Here is a 25,771-nt window from a genome sequence, read left to right on the forward strand (position 1 = left end):
CACACACACCCACAGCCCCACCCACACCCAGCCACCCACCCACAGCCCCACCCACACCCAGCCACCCACCCACAGCCCCACCCACACCCAGCCACCCACAGCCCCACCCCCACCCAGCCACCCACACCCAGCCCCACCCAGCCACCCACACCCAGCCCCACCCAGCCACACACCCACCCACCCAGCCACACACACACACCCACCCAGCCACACACACCCACACACCCACACCCACACACACCCACCCAGCCACACACACCCACCCAGCCACACACACCCACACACCCACACCCACACACACCCACCCAGCCACACACACCCACACACCCACACCCACACCCACACAGCCACCCACACCCACACCCACACCCACCCACACAGCCACACACACACACACACCCACACCCACCCACACAGCCACACAGCCACACACACACACACACACCCACACCCACCCACCCAGCCACACACACCCACACACCCACCCAGCCACACCCACCCACACCCACCCAGCCACACCCACCCACACCCACCCACACCCACCCACACCCACCCACCCACACCCACCCACACCCACCCACACCCACCCACCCACACCCACCCACACCCACCCACACCCACCCACCCACACCCACCCACACCCACCCACACCCACCCACCCAGCCACACACACCCACACCCACCCACCCAGCCACACACACCCACACCCACCCACCCAGCCACACACACCCACACCCACCCACCCAGCCACACACACCCACCCAGCCACACACACCCACACCCACCCACCCAGCCACACACACCCACACCCACCCACCCAGCCACACACCCACACCCACCCACCCAGCCACACACCCACACCCACACCCACCCACCCAGCCACACACCCACACCCACACCCACCCACCCAGCCACACACCCACACCCACACCCACCCACCCAGCCACACACCCACCCACACAGCCACACCCACACAGCCACACCCACACAGCCACACACACACAGCCACACACACACAGCCACACACACACAGCCACACACACACAGCCACACACACACAGCCACACACACACAGCCACACACACAGCCACACACACAGCCACACACACAGCCACACACACAGCCACACACACAGCCACACACACAGCCACACACACAGCCACACACACAGCCACACACACAGCCACACACACAGCCACACACACAGCCACACACACAGCCACACACACAGCCACACACACAGCCACACACACAGCCACACACACAGCCACACACACAGCCACACACACAGCCACACACACAGCCACACACACAGCCACACACACAGCCACACCAAGCATTGGTATAGCCAATAGGTCTCGCCTTTGGGACCTTATAAGTGTTTAGCCACGCAACAGTTGATGTGGTTGCACCAAGGATATAGTGCTGCATAACTAAATACTTAGGTCCCAAAAGCGAGACCTATTGGCTATGCCAATGCTTGTTAAATATTACAAGACCGCTTAACCAAGGCTGCTAAGGGATAGAGATCAAAATAGGACAGGCAATTAGTAGATGTGAATGAAAAAACAAATGGAAAAAGCTACCTATGTGTGAAATGAGTAAATGGTGGAAAATATGTTCATGAATTAGAGATTTAGAGCAGGATACAGAACCAAGCCTACAAATCATGACATTATTCAATAATGAAAGAGGAATAAACAACTTTTGCCTAAATGAGAAGTACTCAAATTAAATATGTATGATAGAAACACTGGTGAAACACGCTAAATTAAAATGTGTGCAGTTGAAATCTGATATGGACACATTAGAAGACTAATTATTGGAAATGACAACCATTGATGTGGTAAAAAAAAAATCGGAAAAACAGGATATAAAATTGGAAATAGTAGATCACAAAAAGGTACGGTTCTGCTAGAATAGACCAACATATCAAAACGGACAGATTCCTAAATTTTAGGAGAGAAGTCAATTTTTTGTGTATTACACATAGCAGAAAAATTGGGAAAGCCATCCTTTATGGAAGAGGATGCCTCATACACAATAGTGCCATGCTTCATCATCGTTCCCCCACCCTGGTAAGATGGTACTACCAGGGCGGACTCAACCTCCTAGAAGACTTGGCGGTACGAGGGAGTTCTTGAATAAAACTACTGGACAAAACAGGATCAAGAGCATCTAAAAATACCTTATAGTGGCCAACATGTTTCTTCCCACAATAACTAGCCTATCAGGTCTGGGCATTCGTCGGGGATATAGGATTCTTAAAGTTAAACAGCAGGCATGATACATCCTACAAGGCAATGCTACTACATTACCAATGTTAACACCCAGGTGAGTCCTACGTGAGTTTTCTTAGAACCGACTTAAGCGGTCAACCCTAAACTTTAGGGGATACCAGTAGTATGGCAAGGGAGGTGGTGGTGTCCTTTGTAGTCAGTCATCAAAAGGTCCACCACGCTCAGGGACCTACTCATTCCCCCTCCGTGCCACTGGTACCTATTAAATTGGAAAAACTTCAGGATGAAACTGGACTGGTTTGTACTTTTGCATGTAAAACGGATTCTTTATAAGAGATGGTAATCTGTACTTTAATCAGCAAAGGACTGCTTATTTAACAACATTGAGCTCACCTGAAGCAGGCTTTGAACCAGAAGGAATGAATGCAATAAGATACATAGTCTGTAACAATGAATGAGATCTTATTTAAAATTTCTATTCAGGTGAGAATTATTAGTTTACATCTATTCATCTGTACATCTATTCCTTGCCAAATTGCACATTTTACAGTTTCTGAAACTGTAGAAACAAACATTAAACTGAACTAACCAGCTTTTCTTCTTTTTTGTCAACAATGTAACTCCTTGTGAGTTTATCTACTGAGGTCACCTTGCCACACAAGATTTTAGATAGGATGAAAACACATCAGAACACTTTACGTGCAAATTATATTTATTTTTGCGGAAACCTAATGGCTGAACATTGTTAATGAACTATGCAACGACAAGTAAAACTCCATGTTAGTGGTAAAGTTTGTGGCCATTTCAATGAAAAATGTGCTGTCTCTAAAGGACAGTGCACAACCGCATCAGGCTTTAATAAAATATTTATCGAAAGTGAGTTTTTAAACATTAACTGAGAAATATTCCTGCCCCCGCCAAGATGACACTTATTACTGAACTAAGTGGAAAGTCATGGGCCATGTGTACCCTGTATGCAGGATCAATTCTTTTTATACATGGAGTGAACATTTAGTTTACTAAATAAAATGACGTGTTTTTTGTGAAGCAAAAATACCGAACTCGCAAATTTGAAGGTGCTTGTATACCCGAGAATGAAGAAAGCTGGCTAACAAAACCAAAGGTTTCAGGGACGTTCTATATCTGAAAAACAACAACCTAGGCAATCATCAACGATAAAGCTAGATGTGTGTCATAAGGTCAATACAAAGAAACTGAAGAGAACAATGAACATGGAAATATACATGTGTGTGTTTATTTTATTAGTTAAAATCATTCACAGAAAGCTGTATAAAAACATGGTATTCTACAGATACTTAAACTAAAATCATCATATTCATAGAGTTGATATTATATATAAAAAATAAACATTGATGTGACGTGACTAATTGTTATTTGACGCGCGTTTCGGCGTGAAGTACGCCTTCGTCAGGAGAAAGTCACAATTCCTGTACTCCAGAGTAGAGCTACTGGAGAGAGGGTGACTATTGGTGTCCTCAAGGGTTAAAAGCCTAATGGTGATAAGTGGATCCAACCATAAAGATTACAACATGAAAGTTGATGCGTAACAATGCTTCATGTACGAAGCTTGTTGATGGATTCGAAAAACGGTCAAATTTCTTGGGATGAGAGATCTTATCTGATAAACAGCTAATTATGATCGCTTGAATGGCGAACTTGCTTCATATGGTTTTTAGGTTTTTACAAGGTTCGATATAACCTCAATGAAAACGCTTGTTGTGTAGTGGCGATCTCATACGGATATGAGGGCAAGATAGTCCTGGATGGCAGGAGTGAACGTTTAGTCTACTAAATAAAATTACGTGTTTTTTGTGAAGCAAAAATACCGAACTCGCAAATTTGAAGGTGCTTGAATACCCGAGAATGAAGAAAGCTGGCTAACAAAACGTTCTAGTTAGGATGACATTTCACTCGTCCAAACCAGAGAAATCCAGCAATTATAGTGACCCGAGTTAACTATAACCCCCACCGCCGCAATGCACTGCTTATGACCTTACATATTATATCACTCATGACATGGTCCGTGACATCACGGAACCCTCGCGAATCCGGTCAATTTTTTGGGAAAAAAAAATATATGTTAATGCTTTTTTTGGCCTTGTGGGACCCCTTGAGCAGGCCCAGGGGGTCAGGGTGTTCCTACCCTTACCCCTTTTCTTGTGTTTTCACGTTTAACCTTTTTTCTTGTGACTTGGTTCAACCGAGTAACAAGATGGCTGCCAACAAGATTGCAGGCACAAGATCGGAAGGGTTCGTGGATCCTCCACATCCCCAGTTGTATATCTGAGAAATGTTCAAATGTCTCAGGAACTACTGAACGGATTTACACCATTTAACAACAAGCATTGGCATAGCCAATAGGTCTCGCCTTTGGGAGTTTATCCGTGCACCACATTATCTTGGGCGCTGTGCCGCCAGGTATTTAAGAGATATACAATTACTACACACTGGGTGTGAAAGAAAGAGTGAATAGTTTGTGTGCATGAAAATGGTGCGGGGGGGTGTGTGTGTAAGAAACAGCAAAAGGGATGTACCTTTAAGAATACATCCATCTTGACGGTTCTTAAGTAGACAAATCAGTGAAAAAACCAGCAAACACACAACCCCTCTGTCATAAGACCACAACCCAGGCAGCCTTGCGCATCACCCCTCCACGAAGCGCCTCGGGGCAGCCAAGTACACAAGCCCTGTCAGTTCTATTCCAGGCCCTCGAGGAGCAGGAAAGTGGCAAGGCATCCAGAAATCAGACGGCTTCCTTGGTGTGATGTCACCGAAATGCTTTGAAGCTCGGCGCGGTTCCTTTCCTGCTGCAGACCCTGGGTATGAAGTGGCCCACCCACACTGGCCCCGTCTGGATCAGAGCCAGCGGGGAGGAGGCGTGCGGTTAAGATAACGCTGCGAGCAAGAGGGAACGAACACTTGACGCATGACAACTCCCTGCCAAGAGAATTTAAAATCCCAACAGAGGAGATCTCTTCGCTGATAAGGGTGTTTATGTTCCATCCTCTAGCCAACTCCCTCTCTTTGGCTCGATACAAAATGGAAAATATCGAATGTTTTATTGGTGCAAGCATAATGGCTAGATACCAGTGTTGTGCAATAAGAGAAGTCATAAAACATTTACGTTTTTATAAATTAAATCCAAAATGTTATTTTGTAGAAGACGTGCGCTTTGTGAGCTAAATACATGTTTTTGTTCTAAGGACGTTAGATCACACAGAGGGAAGTAAGGGATACAAGAGCTTGGGGTTTTGGGCAAATTGTGTGTTTTTTTACAGACCTAGACAGTTTTCGCAGTAATTGGCCTTGAAATTCAAAGGATGGCGCCTATATTTAATCCAGTGCCTACCTTTAAAGCCCCGCTAATAGGAAGTGAAGCCTATTATAGAGACGAACAAGCATTGGCGGCACGGCCGTGAAAGTGACACGGCCGCGAAAGTGATCACTATCAAGCGGCGCGAGCGATGCAAGCATTGGCCGCGTGCGTGGCCGCGAGAAGCAATCTGTGGTGGGGGAGGGGGAGAAGCGGGAGTTGTGTGACGAAGGAAAGACAGATGGCGGCTGCTTGCGTGCACGCAAGCTTGAGGCCACCAAAAGCCTGTGGTGGCCCTTTCAAAAGCCGCTTACTAAATGTCTCGCAGAGCAGCGCATGCGCTGGCTCAGGCGAGACCTAAAAAGCCGTGCCGTCTGCTCCAAGAGCTACCTTTTTGCCAAATTTGGTGCAATTCCTTTCAGCAGATTGGGCTGTAGCCGTGTCTAAAGTTGACTATGGAAATTAACGGAGAAAACGTGTTTTGGGCACCCCCCCTTTTCTCGACCCCCGCTTGACGAATCACCCCGAAACTTTCAACACAACAGCTGAAGTGAGTGGGCCATTAGTCTTGAAAATCTCGAAGATTCGTCAAACGGCACTAAAGATATTGGCAAAAGAAAAAACGCTTTTCTATAGAAACAAGGTCCAAACTATAACTAACTACTGGATATAAATATAGATATATCCTACTGGTGGTTTCCAGTAGGTAGTTATAGTTAGGGTCTTGTTTACATAGGAAAATCATTTTTTTGTTTGCTTATAACTTTGGTGGCCCCACACACCCACCCACTTACAGACCCACACAACCACTCACATACCCAATTATAGATCCACACAACCACTTGCATACCCACTTACAACCCACACAACCACTCTTATACCCACAATCACTCACATACCCGCTTACAGACACACAATCACTCACATACCCACTTACAGACACACAATCACTCACATATCCGCTTACAGACACAATCACTCACATACCCGCTTGCAGACACACAATCACTCACATACCCACTTAGACCCATTCACCTAACCAGACACACATACCCCAATTACAGCTCCACTCACACATGTAACTCAGAAACACCCACTCACACACCCACTTAGTCACACACCCACACACACCCATACAGCCATTCATGAACCCACTCACAGACCCACAAAATCACTCACAGCCATTCACAGACCCAGTCACTCGCACACACTTTGTGAAAATAAAATGCATTTATGTAATTGTAAAAAAATGACATTACTAAATTAAACTAATAGTTGCAATTGTAGTAGAATTTATATTTAAAAAATGGTGAAATTCACTGAAAAAACCCAAAGGTTACATGGACGTTGTTAGAAATAAAAAAGAAATTCAAACATAGAAACTATAACTTACGCCCCTGCAATGCACTGCATATGACCTCACATGCATGCCTCCAAGGCACATGCACCATAATAAAAGCAGTATTATCAGGGACTTGGAGAAAACGGATTGAAAATCCAGTTAGAACATGGCAGGGCAACTTAATAATCCACCTGGAAGCTGTGTATCCGCAATAAGGAAGACTGAGAACGTTTAGAAATTATTTTTGAGAGCCATTTAAGATGTGTGTATGAACAGCAATAATGTATGCAGTGAAAGCTGAAAGACCAGAGTGCAAAGCATCCCATTTTATTCAATAAGATTTGTAGTTATTGTACATAGATACAGAGTCAATTATTCACTAAATACCATCACAAATTAAAGTGGGAGAAATCAACATTTGTGCAAAGTAGAGGTGCAATGATGAAGTGAGCTACGCTGCAAGACAATATTTACAATTTAAAAAACCAGCACATTCTTTCAAATAAGGAAAACGAATATGTGCAATTATATGTCCAATCATAACACATCTACAGGTTTTTGTAAGATGTTCACATTTCAACTCCACAAATCAAGAATCAAAGAGGGTCCATACTCGGGACACGGAAAGGATGGTGTCACTTGCACCATATGAGGAGAAAAAACAAAAAGCTTCCAGACAATTGAAAAGCATACTAAACTTAACATAAATCTTAGTCTTAAAATACATCTAGAAAGAAGCTTATTTTTCTGAAATCAGTGTGTGGACCTCCTTTTTAGGTCTCGGCTAGCGATGGCTGCGCTTGCGCAGTCTCGCTCGCGAGAGATAATGACTTGGGAGAAGAGGGGCTTGAACCCGCCCCTCTTCTCCCCTGTTCTCCATTGGCTGGCCTAGTAAATGCTGGCCAGCCATTGGAGAAGAGGTCCCGTCACTCCAATCATGCCCCGTCCTTTTCGGATCGGGGGGCGTGTTTTTTGCGAAAAGTCTCAGGGAGGAGACAACAGCAAAACACGCCCCCGAATCCGAAAAGGAAGCTCCCTTTCTCCGAGGCATTTCTGCTGTGCCTCAGAGAAAGGCGGTGGTGTGCCTTTTGCTCTGCCTTGTTGCTCCTGTAAGGCCAAGGAAGCCCTCTCTCGTGCAGTTACACATGATCTAAGCATGTTCTGATATTGGGCTGCGCTCCAATTTATTTACCAAAATGATCCAGAGTTGTGTACTATCAGTACATGTGGCTGTAAATGCTGAGCCAGCACGTGACACAAAGGACGCATCTACCAATTAAACAGTGGTATGGGCAGAGCGGAGCCTCGGGGCACAGTACAGTGACAGACAATATTGTCATTGTGTAAACTGGGGTCCGCTGGTCCATGGTTAAAACCCAATGCTTGGGACACCCAGAGCTTTCACTGGTTGCCCACGACGCACGCGGTGACCTCGCCTTACCCCGGGACATTGCCACTTTAAGTCGAACCCGTCCTGTTGACCTGTGGGCCCTTCTGCCCGAGGAGCGCCCCAGAGATTAATCTCGGGTCCAAGCAACATCTGCCAGGCTAACATCTGCCACCGACAGCAGCGTCCCTGCCCTGCCGGACCTCCCATGAAGGGCTCCAGCGAATCTTTATCCAGCTGCCGCCCCTCTGGTGGGGTCTGCAGCTCCCACCCCGCGGACCCTCGAGGCCATCCCCTGCTTTACAGCCAGGGTGAAACCAAGGTGGGGCGGGAGGGGGGACAATACGAATGACCCGTTCAACACAACAGGAATGCTCTCGAGTGTGCCATGAAATTTCAAAGAACAACATTGACTCTGCGCTGACCACACTGGACTGCTTGATATCGGCGCTAGGGACGCTACCTCTTCACGCAGCATTGTCCCGCGCAGATAACGCAACGGTTTATCTCTCGAACAGAAAGGCCGTCTTGAGAGGTCTGTCAGCCAGCAAAGGGCACCATTGTCTCAAAGGCGAAATGTCTGGTCACCGCCTATTGTCCCGGAGGGGCTGCATAAGGCACTGTGACAAGAAGCAGCAAGGATAAAGCGCCGAGTGTGGGGGCGCGTGCGCGTGTGTGTTTGTGGGGGGGGGGGGGGGGGGGGAGGGTGTGTGTGCCCCGTCTCGCTCCCACTTTTGTTGTGTGAAGAGTTTCTATCAAAACTGAAGGCAGGCGCGCAACACCCATTGGACTCACAGGGCTTCAGCCCCCCTCCCCGTCGTGTGTGGCAGCCCGGGCTGAGACAGCTTCCGGGCAGAAACACAGCCGCACCCGAGCACTTCAAAGGTCTTTAAAAGACCATTTGCATGTTAATGAGGCCTCGCTGTTGTTTCACCCCTTCTAAGAGCCCCTGCAGCTCCACTCTACCGATTGCTTCAAGTTTCAGCCCCCCCCCCCGAAATTTGTTCTTAGCCCCCCCGAAATTTGACTCTAGTTGCGCCTCTGACTGAAGGTACACCGCGAACTGCACACCGTGACTTAATGCACGTACATACGCTATAAAATATGCTGGCATTAATTTCTGGAGGGAAGAAACTCATTACCTGTACATTAAAAAAGAGGCACGTTTTTATCTCCTTGCTGTTCCCACCCATGCGGTGCCCCGGGACACTCGCTTCCCGCCGGTGTAGGCTGACACATTCAGCACGTACTTGCTACTGCAAGCTGATAGCATTGTAAATCAGTGCAACACAGTTGCTGCTGCAGCCCCAGCAGTGTGGGAACATTAGCCCCAAGACTGGTGTGGGAACCATTTCCATGTGCGCCTGGCTATGCTAAAATCCCTTGTTAATGCTCGGAGAAAAGTAAGAAAGAAAATAATCTAGCGCTTCGTACTGTATTTGTACGCCGCAAATAAAACACGTGTTAAAAGGCTTAGTTTGAACTGCCATTTACCAACAGCAAGCCTTTAACTCACTGAGCCATGTCCGTGATGTCACTTTAAAACAGGAACCTCCAAAAGGTCGATCGCGAGCGACCCGTAGCTCCCAGACTGCCTCGGACTCGCTCCCCTGCTTTGTCAGGTTAGTTTACAATGTATAACTGCGGGGCCCAGAAAGAGGACTTGAAAGTCCTGCCGCTTGAAAGAAGCCTTAAAAAAACAATTGCCTCACATCAGATCAAACCGCCTGAAAAAATATATGTATCCAATTGAGATGTATTTCCTTAAAGTCAATGGCAGTAATATATTTGGAAGAGAGATGCATTACATTTAATTCTTAGTTTCTTTCACTTTCACAACGCTAACAAAAACTATTGTTTCCTGCTCCAATTTGCACAGACTTGAACAACGTGGGTATTATTACCATAAGGCATGCTTCCTAAATCACTTTACCCGGCGGCCTGCAGTATGTAGCCACGGCATCCGCAAGGGGAGGCCGAGTGACTCGCAAACCCCTCAGCAGGCCAGTCTGTGGCTGCCACGAAAAGCGCCCATACGGCCCTTAAATGAACGTCTGCAGGACATGCCTGGGCATGTTATCGACTCGGCAACCTCGATTCAGGGGGTGTAGTGCTGAGAGAACTCCGGCGATCCGGAAAGGAGGCAGTGCCCAGCTGCCTACGGACACCACCATGAAAAGGCGGGCGGCGACAAAGGCGAGGTTGAGGTGAGCATTGGCCTGGGTCATGCGCAGAAGGTAACGGGGGAGCATAGGGTGCTAGTGTGATGTCACTCCATAATGAGTTTTTTCCAACTCGCCTTCCTTCCCTTTTAACTATCTCCCGCCCTCCCTTTCTTGCATTTTATCCCCTTGCTGCCGTCCCTTTCTTACCGTTTATCCCTTGACCGCCCTCCCTTCCTTCCGTAATTGAGTGTACCCAGACCTACCAGCCTTTTATGGATAGCAATACATATTTTATTGAAGTGTGTGTATTTTTGGTCCAAATGCGGTCGCTTTCACTTTCGCGTGCTGTGCTGGTTTACATTTCTGTTGCTTTGCTCCCACCCCCAACCACTGTCTGTGTTCACAAAGCTCCCACCCCCCCTTCCGTTGGACGGAAGCTGCAGGCTAGTTGGGGGCTAAATGAGTGATTGTTGCACACGCGGGGGCAGGGGATCGTCTGTCGAGCTTGGAGCAGAAAGGCTGAGGCATTTGTAAAAGGCATTTCAATGTGATACATGTGCTTCGGTAAGGTAGATGGTTTAAGAGTGTGGTTATGGCGTCGGGGGTGGGGCGAGTTGCACTCGAGTTCATTGAAGTATATTATATTGTAATCGATGAGCCACACACTCTATCTCACTACCTCACTCTTTCTATCTCACTAACTCACTTTCACTCTCTTTCACCACCTCTCTCTCTATCTCACTACATCACAACATCACTCTGCTTATATATCACTACCTCACAACATCCCTCTCCCTCACTACCTCACTCTTTCACTACCTCACTCTCTATCTACCTCACTCTCTATCTCACTACCTCACTCTCTCTCACTACCTCACTCTCTCACTCTCTATTTCAATACCTCGCTCTCTCTCTCTCTATCTCACTACCTCACTCTCTCTCTGCTAATGCAATAGGTATCACATATGCAACAAAAAAGCTAATGCCAATTGAAATGACAAAGCCATTTATTTAGGGATACAAAAATGATAAAAAAAATAATGAGCAATACCAATAGCTCTACCTATAATATTGCCGAGACCATTGCATTGTAAATGGGAAAAGGGCCAGATGCGCTTCTAGGAGGGGGTGGTGGTGGGGTGATTTCAAACCTGGGACAGACTCCTTTGGTCATGCTTCGTGTTTCATGCAGACTTTGTCTAGACGAGTGCAGAAAACAGGTTTGTGTCTCACACCACAGCCACATGTGCACACCGACCAGGCAAAACATTTTGTGTGGCTTCCTTCACAACTCAGGCAGCCAGTGAAACAGAAATCCGCAAAATAGGGTGCATCTTTAGTGGCAGCAACTACACTCCATTTTAGGTATCTCAGGCAGCCTTCTTTACTTGTGCTTATAGGACGTGGCTTAGATGTCAAGGTGTTAACTTAACCCAATGGTCGAAGTGGGGAGAAAAAAGTAGGGGAACTGTAGGCGGAGAATCAGAGGGCGGGAATAACCCAAGGATCGGATCAGTGGGCGGAGCAAGAGGTGTGGCCGGAATGCGCAAACATCCCAATTGTTTGTATTTGTTTGACATTTCACTGCCCAGTTTAATCAACCAATGGATACACATGATTATTTAAGGTTATAATGAGTTATTGACATTAAAATATACTCACAAAGTGGGATATGTTTCTAATCACAGAATGTTCAAAATACGATACAATGTGGAAGCACAAGCCAATTGTCTCTGAGTCATGGAGTTTGTCATCAGCACTTCTCCCTTTTTCCACAACAGCAGTTCAAACATGAATGGCAAAATATCCTACATTGCAAATGTTTTGTATGAGAGAGATTAAGCTATTGACATTGTAAATAACAATGACGTTTCTCTAAATGTTTTAAAAACAAAAACAAACAAAAATAATGTCATGAGCAATGCCAATAGCTCTAACTTTACCAATGCCGAGACCATTGCATTGTAAATGCTTGTTAGGTCGAGGGACCATCCGGTCTGCCGAAGGCAGAACCGGAAGTCCGGAGATTTAATGATTCTTAGAGTGGCTATTTAGCCCGCCTCTTTTTGCTTCTCCTCCATTGGCTGGCTTCCTAAACGGAGGCCAGCCATTGGAGGAGAGAGCCGTCCCTCCAAATAGGCTCCGTCTTTTTCAGATTCGGGGGCGTGTTCCCTGCTGTTCTTTCCACTTTTTAGCCACGCCCCCGAATTTGAAAACCGCCGCTGCGTTTCTCCGAGGCATTTCGGCTTCGCCTCGGAGAAAGGCAGTGGTGTGCTTGTTACTATCTGTTCCACCGACTCCTGCGCCCTCCGCACCAATGGCGCCCACTTAGCATTCCACTCGGGGGAGACTCCTTTACGATCGGTGCATTCGGAATGAGGGGATGCCGATGCACATTGAGTAATAGGAGCCAGCTTTAGTAAAGTACTTGTCCTAACTTTTTTTTAATTTTTTTTTTTATTTATGTAGCGCGAACTCGCCCGAAGGTATTGGAGCGCTTTACATGCGCGCCGGTTACGTTGCGCATTCAGGCACGAGGGGGGGGTTAAGTGATTTACCCAGGATCACGAGAGTTAAGGCCACAGCTTGCATCTGTTCCACCGACTCCTGCGCCCTCTGCACCAATGGCGCCCACTTAGCATTCCACTCAGGGGAGACTCCTTTACGATCGGTGCATTCGGAATGAGGGGATGCCGGTGCACATTAAGGAGTAATAGGAGCCAGCTTTAGTAACGTACTTGTCCTAACTTTTTTTTTTTTTTTAATTTATATAGCGCGAACTCGCCCGAAGGTATTGGAGCACTTTACATGCGCGCCGGTTACATTGCGCATTCAGGCACGAGGGGGGGTTAAGGGACCCCGAGTGTCGAACTCTGGTTTCCCGCACCAAGGTCGGCAATCTAGCCGCCGGATCGCATCCGCTCCCCCACTGCTTAAGCCCTTACCCTGCCACTGCTCTCGGCGCCAAGAATCTCCTAGTCTTCGCCTGGGGAGCTGGGGGTCGCTACTGCGCCTTTCTATCTCACTAACTCACTTTCACTGTCTCTTTCACTACCTCTCTCTATCTCACTACATCACAACACCACTCTGCTTACATCTCACTACTTCACAACATCCCTCTCCCTCACTACATCACTGTTTCACTACCTCACTCTCTCTCACTACATAACTCTCTACCTCACTACTCCACTCTATCGCACTACCTCACTATCTCAACTTCACTCACTACCTCAATCACTATCTCACTACCTCACTCTTTCTATCTCACTAACTCACTTTCACTCTCTTTCACTACCTCTCTCTATCTCACTACATCACAACATCACTGACTACCTCACTCTCTATCTCACTCACTCTCTATTTCAATACCTCACTCTCTCTATCTCACTACCTCACTCTCTCTCTGCTAATGCAATAGGTATCACATATGCAAAAAAAAGCTAATGCCAATAGAAATGACAATGCCATTTATTTAGGGATACAATAATGATAAAAAAATAATGAGCAATACCAATAGCTCGACCTATAATATTGCCGAGACCATTGCATTGTAAATGCTTGTTTGAGTTGTGTCATTTATTAATCACTGTGTCTATAACAAATGTCTTACACTCCTCAGTTTTAGGCCTAAGGCTGCTCAATCACACTACCACAAATAGAGGACTTTGGTTTTCATAGAAGCCCTGTACACTTCTCGGAAAATCTCTGGACGCTTTACATTATATAACCAATTATTGGTATTTCACATGAAGAGCCATCTTCCTAGAGCAAGTGTGACTTACGCATCAGAGTTTAATACAGTGGAAGAACATGCTACAATTTATAAACATTAACCTATACTTGCTCACTGCTATCTTTTGATCCCTTGTGAACCTAAAGGAAACCTTGATCTAAGAAAACCTCTCTAAACTATGCCTTACACTTTCTAGAGCCTCCTTAATTATCTCTCTCCCTCTACCATTTTACTAACTGCCCAGTTATTTCCATGCTCTCATCTTACTTTCACTAAATCATAGAAGGGAAACCTCTTCAACTCCTCAAGACAAGCCCCAAGAGAATGTTCAATGTGTCAAGACAATCTGGTGTCAGACCTTGCCCACTACCTATCACAAAGACACTTGAAGGCACAATACCCCTTTTCATGAACTACAGAAACCTCAAATTTGGTGTGATTTCTGATCCACCACACAAACTCACTGGGTCTTTTTAGTAAGGTTTTAGAGCTAGACACAATAAGGAAACTTGCACAATGATTGAGGATGACTCACTTCTACTCCATGATAAAGGCAGGAACTCAACACTAGAACTAATAAGCTCTTGTCAGCTTTTGACATAGATCACCACAACATTTTCCTTAGTGTTCTAAAAGTGTGTATACCTTTGAAGACATTGTTCTTAACTGGCTCAGATCCTACCTCTCAAACGGAGTTCAGCAAGTGGAAATGGACATCAAAACACTCACCATTCGCTGTACTACAAGGCTAAATTCTGCCTATGGTCATGCTATTTCTTTTTTTACTTTATTTCACAATACATAAGAAAAAACAAATACAGCTTATTTAGCACTTCAAAAGATGCAGACAGAAAATACTTCTACACAGGGCAACTGTACTGTGTTAATTTAGTCCCATCACATTCAATAACTATATGCAACACAGAAAGCACCTTTAGAGGTCTACCCACTTTTGACCGTATGCTATTAGTTATCTACAAAGCTTGCAACTGGCCAAGCTCTAGTTTCACTAGCCTCTTCCACCGCAAATAGAAACCTTTTCAGACTAGGCTTCCAGGATCTGGAATTGCCAGCCCACTAATGTATCTATATTAGCCTCCATCACTGTGTTAAAAATTAAACCGAGCAAGCACCTATATAAATCCCAATAACCCTAGACTACATGTTTGTCTTATTACACAATCATGCATGCTCCACTATGCTATTTATGCACAGCTAATGGTCTGGTAGCTTGATTCCTGCATTATATCCTTTGATGTGCCACTATTCTTTACGTTCCCACTTCACATGAACCACTCTGCTACAAATGCTTGAGAGTGATGATTGCACTATATTAGAATCGGATAAAGAAAATTCTGATAGCTGCCACTCTATCTCTGAATGTACAGATGGAGTTATAACGTTAACATAAGTCAGATCCACTCTCTAGTGAGCAAATATTGTCACGGTGACACACCCTATGGTAGAGATGTGTATACCTACTGGACAAGGGCAATTTATATAGGCCTGTTACCAGTTCTTCACTAAGGAAAGATTCTCACGAACATTTTTGCTGCATTTCTTTAAAGCTATACAGAGTTCAGTGCCACAAGCTTAATAAACCTATGAACAATGAGTGTACAGACCATGAAGAAAAGCCCCATATTGACCCATCCATTTGGAAATAGACCGCAAGCAAACCTTAGAGTCTAACCACAGTTGAGAGCATAGCAGGTATCCCAGGCTAACAGCAGCAGGGCAGATGGGAGAGCACTTACCAATGTGATATCTCTAGAGGCAGCTGCAGCACTCATGTGTAAACTGGGCTGTCGTATGGAGCTACTGCAGTCCAGGGCTCGCGCGAACGTTCCAACAGCACTGAGAAAACACAATAAAAGAAGCCAAAGAATGTGGGTTAAGGCACAGTGAGCAAATGTATGTGTTACATACATAGGCCCGATAAGTAAACTATAGCACAGAGATCACAAAACGCATTTAAATGTATACTTTTCAATTTTTTCTAAATAATAAAAAGGTGACTGTTCTAAAATAGCGAATTAAACCAAATCTGGTAAGGTATGTTAAGACTGTAACCACCAAATTACCAGAGCATGGTTGAAGAAAACTAAAACAGGAAAGAAATCTCCATGCAAATAATGCAGTAAGAAAACTGGCCTTGCTCTTGAAGAGGTCCACGAGTCACACCTATCACAGTGCACAGAAGTGTCTGTGAGGCAGTTTGTTTTTCCACTCACAGACCAAGGAATCCATGGCACAGCTGCCCTTCAAATATTTTTATTCTTGGATATTTTTTTTCTAGGTTTTCTGTCCTCGCAAACCTTTTGGACGTCTTGCTGTTCAAACTTCTTTCTTCAGGTATACCTTTTTCTAGGAGATCATTTTCACCCACCTTCAGACTTCCTGTAAAGATGTCAGTTCTCTTTTAAGGCAGTATCGATCCTCAGGTGGGTCAATGCCCAAGAACGACAACCCAATGAGTGCAAGGTCTGCCATCCTACTTCTGGTAACACCATTAAGTGGTGTGACGTTTGGTAGATGTACTACAGAAGTTTGAAGACAAAGGTGTATGCATTTGAGCACTGTAGAAGGAAATAAATCCAGCTCCTAAGCGGTCTCTTTCAACTAAGGTGGCCCTTTCCTAACTTTGCTCCACTCTTGAAAGGACACATTCTTGACACCACCCTGTAGGTCAACTGATAATCCACAGCATCACCGCTGCTCTTGCTCACAGTCCTCTTTCATGTGCTCAGCACTATCATTCAAGACATTCAACAGCGCGAACTTCAGAGCGCTCGGGCTTGGTGTCAACGGGTATAGTGTGGAATATGATTATTCCCCATTTCTAAAGAATACTAGGCTACTTCAGGGTGATTGGCACCCCATTGAGGTTGAATTCTGGAACTGGTTAGAAAGGGAAATCACTTGAACTGAGAGGTCAAGGAGCAAGTTACAGAAAGTAAAGGATTCTCTACTTTAGAAAAGACTAGAACTGGATAACAAAGTTACAATTTTTTTCCCACTCACTCAGACCAGAGAAGCAGTGAAAGTTTACCCTAGGAAGTAGAGGGGGTTAAAAACGAAGATACAGAGTGACAAACACCACCGAATAACCTTACTGTCCAGAGAGTACTTGTTATTTGGAAAGAAAAAAGGAGGAAAAAGGCTGCATTTAACAAATGGGCAAATGAAGTAATTACAACGGTTAAATCTAAAAAATAAATGAAGGTGCAAGCACAATACAGCCACTAACCATAACATAGTGTTGTCTTCAGCACTTCTTAAAAAAAGATTGAATTAATTTGGATTCCTTGATTGGTGAAGTATGACGGGTGAAGGGCCAGTGGGGAAGGACGTTTGGGCACTCAAGGACAGAAGGCTAGCTGTTGATAAAACTCCACCTCCCGCTTGAACCCCAAATACATAACTATCCTAGGCTGGACTGGGAGTGGTGGGTGCAGAAACAGGTGGCCTTGCCTCCATCCATCAAGCCTTGGAAACCCTATATTGCTACAAATACAAGATATTGTGAACTTCACTCTATTAAAATGGAGGGTAAAGCTAAATTGCAGCTAAATCAAGAAACTTTCAAAGAAATAAACTGCAGAGACAAACCAAGGCAGTCTAAAAAAAAACAGGAAAGGGGGAGATTAACCAACGATCAAGCACAGCTTGACCTCCAATTAGACTAAAGAACTGCAGCCATTAAGTAACAGAGAAAAAGAACTACAAAATCGTTCTAAAACTTTAGAGCTAAATTAAATAAAAAATGCTCCAAAATTCCATCTACTGATTTGGTAAGTGAAGAAAGCAGGTGGATGTGCAAAGCTCATGGTAAGAAATACAATCAGTATAAAACCAGCAGTGTGCGTAAAACGGGGCGGTGGAGAGTGAGAATATATATTATATACACACACACACACACAGGATGCACAATTCTGTTTATGCTATAAAAATTTGACTGAACCGGTGTGAGAAAGTGCCATCTTTCTTGCATGGTATGCCCCCACTTTTTGCTAAATTGCTGAATGTACTTCGATTGAGTGTACCCTGGGTTCCTGCCAATCAGGTGCCCAGGGCCTATGTTCCTTCCTTAAACCACACAAACTCCAAATTGGCAAACCCTAGCCACATGTCAGCCCCTAGTAAATGGTACCCTAGGTACCCAGGGCCTTGTGGCCAGGGAAGGCCTCTAAGGGCTGCAGCACTCATTGTGCCACCCTCAGAGGCCCTGTACCCTTACACACACACTGCCCTTGCAGGCTGAGTGTCTGGGTGCAGGACAAAACAAAGAGTCGACATGGCACACATCACTGTGTACCATGCCCATCACCTACACTGCCAAGGCATATGTCAGCCACCCCTCTAGCTGGGTGCATTACGCCTATGGTGTGGGCACAGGAGCAGGAGCTCTGTGCCCCTACAGTACCCGGGTCCATTCCTGGGCACTGTAAGTGCAGTGCTGTCATTTAAGAGTACATGGTGCTGAGAGCTTGTCAAACACGAGCTCCACAGCACCATATTGGCAACACTGAAGCCTGGGAAGTTTGGTATCAAACTTCTCAGCACATTGAACCCACACTGATGCCAGTGTAGGATTTAATGTACTAAGCACCCCAGAGGGCATCTTGGAGATGCCCCCTTACAGCTAACTTACAATCCACGTCTGCTCTGAGGCTGCCCAGGCTGCCACACAGCAGACACGTTGCTGGACCCCTGGGTGGGAGAGCCCCTGCTCTCCCGGGCCTGCAACAATGCACATCCTGGGTGAGGTGAGAAATCTCCTCCCCCAGGATGAGCAAAGGGAAGCTTCAAAGGCAGGCCGCCATTTGGAGTTTCCCCAGGCCACTGCAACCCCCCACTCTGGCGGGAAGCTTGGCCGGAAACCCCATACAAGGACAGGGGATGTGCCAGCCTGCCCACCCCACCCCTCAGGTGGGGGAGGCGAGGTGAAGCACATCTCCGGGCTCTCGCCATCTTGAAGATGGGAGGCCCTACCCTATCAGGATTAGGATTAGGCTACTGCCCCCCTCCCACAGGAGAGAGGCAGGATAGGGGGGGTACCCACCCCAGGACAAGGACCCATTGGTCCCTGGCCTTCACCTACCTGTAACGCCCCTAAATCTAGTATTTAGGGGCACCCTGAACCTTCCTTCCTCAGATTCCAGATAGAAAACTACAAGAAGAGCAAGAAGAACAAGGACCTGCCCTGCAGCTGCTAAAAAGAGAAGACACCAACTGCTTTGGCCCCATCCCTACCGGCCTGTCGACTTCCGAACCTGCACCAGCGCGGCATCTCTCGTGGCCAGCAACCTCACCAACCCCGGAGGACCTGGCTACCTTTTGGCTCTAAGCCCCTGGGACTCCCATGAGTAGAGGCTCTACTCAAGAAACCTATTTTTAACCCCTGGCAGCAGCCCGGAACCGCGGACCCAACACACTCTGCACCAGCCAAGCCTGGCCAGTGCCGGAGTGGACAAAGACCCTGAGGATGACCCCACGGCGACTGACACCGATTCCGGCACCCAAGGACCCCCCTCGACATCCCGGAAGAAGCCTGCAGCCTCAGAACCGAGTGCCACCCCAACCGCGATCAACCAGAGGGTAAGATTCCCGACGTCAAAAGGCACCCTTGCACCCGGCGCCCTGCGGCCCCCTGTGCCCAATCCCGGGGTACCCACCTAACCTACAACTACCCAACTTACCTCTCGAAGTGGTGGTGGCACCTGAAACATCCTCGTCCCCGAGCCTTCAGCCTTTTTCCAAACCGGAACATTCCCATTGATTTCCATTGAGCGCCCGAAGGCTCAAAAGCACCCTGCACCCAGCCGCCCGAGTGGCCCTGGCAGTGCACTCTCTACACTAACCTACTTCCCCACTTGCCCTGAGTAAGAGACCAGGAGCCCAGCTCCCACAGCCGCGTGGCTTGCCAGACAGCAGCCACCAACCAAGGCCCCCCTATCCCTCATAGGATAACATTGGGCCTAACTCTCTCTGCACCCCGCCGTCCTGAAACCGCTGAGGGTGAACCAACTGTACCTACCTGACACTGGGGGACCCCTGAGTCCATGCCCGGAATTTCAACTCTGCCAGTCGAGTACTTACCCTTAAACCGCTAACTTCATTTTCCTCATAGGGTAACATTGACTGGCTTTTTCTTAAAAAATCTTCTAAGTGTGAACTTTTCAAAACTGCAAATATTCACCAAAAATCAGCCAAGTGACAAAAACGAATTTACTCACCTGCTCCTAGGTGAGCTCCCAGTGCTGGATCTTGGTGCCCAGCCCTGACCCTGAAAAGTGTTCACAACTATACTTACCTCTAACTCATTTTTCTCCCATAGGAAACCACTGTCTGCTTTTCTGTGAAATTACTTCTAAGTGTCTATTATTGCAAATTTGAAATATTCTTTTAAAATCGTACCATTTCTGCAAACGAAATTACTCACCTGTTTTTGATAAGGACCCCAGTCCTGGGTCTAGGTACCCAGTCCTGGATTACTAAAGTAACGATAAAGTACTCTACCTGCAATTTGAATTTCTTGCCATAGAGATCCATTGAATGTTTTCTTTGAAATATTTTCTAAGTGCTAACTTTTGAAATAGCTAAATATTATTTAAAAACCATTACAGTTATTAAGTCGACTTTCATCACTTGATTCTGAATACTGACCCAAGGCTGGATCTAGGAGCCAGACCTGGAATTCCAAAAGTAATCTGAAAAGTAATTTATTACAAATAACCTGAATTTACCATTGAGCTCAATGCATTGTTATGTTTAGGAAATAGGATTGTTTATTGCAACCAACTGTGACTGTTTACACAAATTTATTGCTTAAGACAAAAGTAATTATATTCAACCTCTCATTCTGAGAAAGTATATTTTTACCCCCTTTGTGGTTCTAAAAATAAAACAAGCATATATTTTATATATATAAACCATTGGCCTAGAGTTCAGTTATTGAGTGTGTGAAACTATTTGCTGACTGAGTGTGTACAATAAATGCTTTACACTGTCCTCTGGTACTGCCTTACTGCTCGACCAAGCTACCACTTTTGAGAGTAAGGTCATACCTAACTTTGACCTCTATCAGCCTCTGGGGGACTGTGGACTCTGTACACCCTGTACCTATTGGGGAACAGTATATACAGAGCCACCTTCTCACAACCGGGATGAATGGGCAACCCTTGTTAGTGGGGTTTCTGTGCAGATGGTGAGGTTTATAGTACAGCAGTCCATTGTACCTCAGCTCAGACAAACCTATCCCAAAAAATACAGACATTTCACAAATGAATGACAGCACGGGAAAGTCATAATTTCTTTGTTTTCATGTCTTGTGCATTGTCATTATTTAACTTCTGCAAGCAAACAGGTTTACCAAAGCCTCTTTTTTTTTTTAGAACTTCAAGGAAAATGAGGCAATTGGAGAAACAAAAGCATTGGGTTCAACCAAATAATTGTTTTTCAAAAGTCAGATCCTCCTTTCGCCTGAAATGAGAAAGAAAAACGTAGTTCCAAGGACAAATAGGTAATTCTCACGTTTCAGGACTTCTTTCTTAAAAACAGAAGTGAATTATAAATTGGAATGGAGTTAATATTTCTGCAAATGACAAACCAGGAGAGCTGAGGGGGTTGGTGCTCTCATACCTTTTTAGGTCTCGCTGAGTCAGCGCGCATGCCCTGCTCGGAGAGACTTTAGTAGGTGAGTTTTTAAAGCGCTGCTGCCTGGCGACAAGCTTGCGTTCAGGCGAGCGTGCACGCGCGAACCGCCAGCCTTCACCGCTATCTGTCTTTCGTGCACGGTCCCACAGCTCTCAGAGAACCTCGTGGCTGAAACTAGCACTCCGTAGTGGGCGTAGGCCACAGACACAGGCCGCAGATGGCTCCGCCGTCAATGACCCTGGTTTCATTTTATTGTGTGCACGTATCACACTTGGGTGCACTAGTAGCACGCCTATTTATTTTTGAAAGGGATGTGTAATTTATGTAGGAGTACAGGTCAACTTTGTTTTCTGCCAACAAAAAGGCCTGTAGCTTTGAAAATTACATTTAAAAAAGAAATGGCTCACAGAACGTCAAATTATACTTGGTCAAAATGTTTTTATAGATGTCAATAATGAGCCAATGGTCCATACGTGTTTTTTCTTTTCAGAAACATAAGTCAGTGACCTGTCTCATTGGCTCCCCAGAATTCGTTTCTCGATTTTATTACTGTGAAGATTTGATCAAATCATATCAAACCCAGCAACACAGCAGACCCTTGCAGTTATGGCGGTGGGAAGGCAGCAGTAAATAGCCTCGAGTCAATTTGTTTAAGATATTTGCATTACTGTTTACATAAGATAGCAGCGCCTCAAAAGAAATACAGCGCCGTGGATTTATCAAAGGCTTCCCCTCACTGATTGTCATACATGGCTTCATTCTACACAGACTAACTGGATGGAAGCGAGTGCCCACGCAGAACGCATACATAATAAATTGTATTAATGTATGGATTGCAGAACCCTTTGATTCTTGCACTGCTATGTGCTTGTATGCTGCATATGCGATGCTGCATATGCGATGCATAACAAATAATGCAGCCCAAGTCAGCTCGCATTTGCAAAGTTAACAGACTACCTTGTGCTGTTAAGGACAAGTATGTATGCATTTAAAAAGAATTGGGCGTGCTTTGTGTCTCCTTTCCTGCAGGAGTAGTCATGGACATTATTCCAAACGAGACTTCCTTCCCAGCTGATGGCATCTGTAGGAGCAGTGCGAGATGCTGCACTCACTCCACTTCACCAGCAGGGGGCGCTGTACAGATTGCGTGAGTGCAGCATCTGTGCGCCTCATCTGGCAACATTTAGTAGCTCCTGTCAGGCACTCGATTTAATATCACTGCAGCCTGGTTTCTTCCGTTATTTGTGGACTCTCACCTTCGCGCTCTAACATTTCCAGAGTTATATTATAGAAGTTCGCCAAAAAGCTGCCTACAATCCTGAATTTCCACTGGTACAGTTTTGTATCTCTTTGGCCTCCCACTATACCTGCTGCTCTAATTCATGTACGTATCATAGGCTTTGCTCCTAATGCAGATGCCCTGGGCTGTACCGTTGATGCCGGAAGTTTCCCTCTCACAGCGATTCCCCAAGACAGTACAACTGATGGTGAGCTTGGCTAATTATCCACAACAAACAAGCATTGGCATAGCCAATAGGTCTCGCTTTTGGGACCTTATAAGTATTTAGTTATGCAGCACAATATCCTTGGAGCAACAACAACTGTTGCATGGCAAAACACTTATAAGGTCCCAAAGGCGACACCTATTGGCTACGCCAATGCTTGTTCTAGTTTACCCTCATGGCTGAAGGTGAGAGCAGAACAAAGAATATCAACAAAAAGCATCCAGATTTTAGAATTAAGCCACTTCGTCTAGGAAATGATATTTTCCAATCAGGAAAAGCATCCATGCTCGAGAGCTTTAAAATCATTGCAAAATGTGAAGTGTAGTGGTCTGCTGCTTGACTCTATAAAAGGGGCTTGGACAAGAAAAGGTGGTGGAGACTCAGTATTATTTATTGACTGCACACCAGTCTTCATTGCTGAAAGCAGCAACCCTCACTATTCACACCACTGGAAGTGGTTAGCCAAGACTAGCAGCTGTAGTTGGGGCTTGCAATCTATGGAGTAGCTAATGGAAAAAAAGAAGTGAATTGTTAATTACCTTGAAATGCTATAGAGTATGGGATTACACTTATGGTGCTCTGTCACGAGATAGCACAAAAGCACCATAACCCCAGTGAATTTGAGAGATTTTAGGATTAAAAAAAAATATCAACTACAGCGCTTGGTGGTTATTATTCACTAGCTGTGAGTTGCAACCCGAATCTGGAAACATTACTAACCTGCACAGTACCACCAACCGTTCCCTTAAACGGTCATTGTCAAAATGACAACCCTGGAGCTAAACTGAAGCTGATGAGCACAGGAATTGGTTGTACTTTATGCTAAGGTAGCTCTTAATAGTGAGGCATATACAAGTAAGCTTCAGTGATCACTAGACCGTTTTAACAAGACAAATGCTCTTACCGTGCAACAACCAGAAACTGGTCAATTTGCCGATCAGTGAGGGGGTTTTCAGGGTCCCATACTTTCAGCTCCATTTTCTGCTGAACACGGTTATCTGATTCTCCTGCAGATGGATAGAAATTAAAGGAAAAGACTAAAATGGTTAAAAAATAAATAAAGGGTCTATAAAAAAATCGTATTTTAGAACTGAGCTCAAATACCTTCCTCCAACACTGGTCCTGTTCATTCACTGTTCATCCATCCACTCACTTTAACTGCACTTCGCTACCCCTCTGACCCCATCAATGTATAGCCTACCTTCAGCCAGCTGATCCGGGATATCAGCTTGGTACTTGGATCCAACTCGAATCTCTCCTTGGTCTGCAAGAAGTGTCTTCTGAACAGGATCGAATACCAGTGAATAGAAAAAACAATCCTAAAAAAGTACCAAGAGAGCTTTGGGTGAGGGTGTGGGCCTCTTACTACCACTTTTACCTTTAATAAATCCTGCACTCCTAGCCTTAAGCACCACTCCTTCCTTATGAATCTGCACCGCAAAGTGAGAGGGACAGCAGCACCCACAAAGCGAGAGGGACAGCAGCACCCACAAAGCACAGGGACAGAACTACAAAGCGGATGACACCAGAAACAGCATTAAAAGTACAAAAGGACAGAAGGAAACAAAACTCTAGTTGAGGAATGGTCTGGAGGAGAATGAAAACTGCAGAAAAGCAGCCATTCTGAAAGGAGGTTGGGGCTGCAAGTTTATGCACACAAATGTTTAGAGTTTAGGTTATGAAAGTGGCGTGATGTTCCTTCCTCCCCACGCACAGACATGCCTGAGACGCATGATGTTTATCTGAAGGAGAAGAAACAAAGATACTACTAAATGAGGAAAGCAAATATTAACAAAGCATTGACAATGTCAAAAGGATGCGCATTGGGCCTATGCCCTTTGGCAATGCAGTGCTACATCTGCATGTGCAGCATGGCCAAAAGCAACAAAAAAAAAAAAATCAGTGTAAGAAAAAGGCACGGGCATGCGTGCGTCATTAGGACTATAATACAATGTGGGCCGTTTTTTTTTTTTTTATTTAACAACTCCATACCGCACAAAAAAATATATATTAAAAATAAATAACTGGCCATGGGAGGAAACAACAAGGAGTCAGTGGGGGATGAGAAAAGCAACACACATGGGGGCGTGGGGAGGACACAAATGAGAAAGCAACATGGACCACGGGGAGGGAGATTGGCAGAGGAAAACTCAACAGCTTGTAACACAGGGCATGAAGGACAACTATTTGGTAGAGGAACAGAAGCACATGAAGGAGAACGATGGAAAAAAATCACACTTTGATTGAGTGCTCAAGCAAAAAGAGAACATTTTGTTCTTTAAATTTGAAGTGGAAGAAAAGGTCCAAACACAAGACCAGTTAAGACGAGGAAAGCAACCGAATAGCAAGCATTGGCATAGCCAATAGATCTTCTAAATGTTTAACCATGCAGCATATTATCCTGGG

The 25,771-nt window shown here is 45.5% G+C and overlaps 1 protein-coding gene across 2 annotated transcripts in view; it reads right to left on the reverse strand.

Annotated features, from left to right (window-relative positions):
- Window positions 1-25,771, reverse strand: part of MTA2 (metastasis associated 1 family member 2) — a 521,443-nt gene that overhangs the window by 432,092 nt on the left and 63,580 nt on the right. For both annotated transcript variants that reach the window (XM_085626074.1, XM_085626073.1), the window contains exons 6-8: window positions 24,567-24,684; window positions 24,270-24,372; window positions 15,959-16,058 (exon numbers count right to left, since the gene is read on the reverse strand). In XM_085626074.1, the coding sequence (XP_085482200.1) occupies window positions 15,959-16,058; window positions 24,270-24,372; window positions 24,567-24,684 (321 nt within the window). The remainder of the gene's footprint in view (window positions 1-15,958; window positions 16,059-24,269; window positions 24,373-24,566; window positions 24,685-25,771) is intronic.

The sequence above is a fragment of the Triturus cristatus genome, chromosome 9 (genome assembly GCF_964204655.1).
Source record: "Triturus cristatus chromosome 9, aTriCri1.1, whole genome shotgun sequence".
In the NCBI taxonomy this organism is placed as follows: domain Eukaryota; kingdom Metazoa; phylum Chordata; class Amphibia; order Caudata; family Salamandridae; genus Triturus; species Triturus cristatus.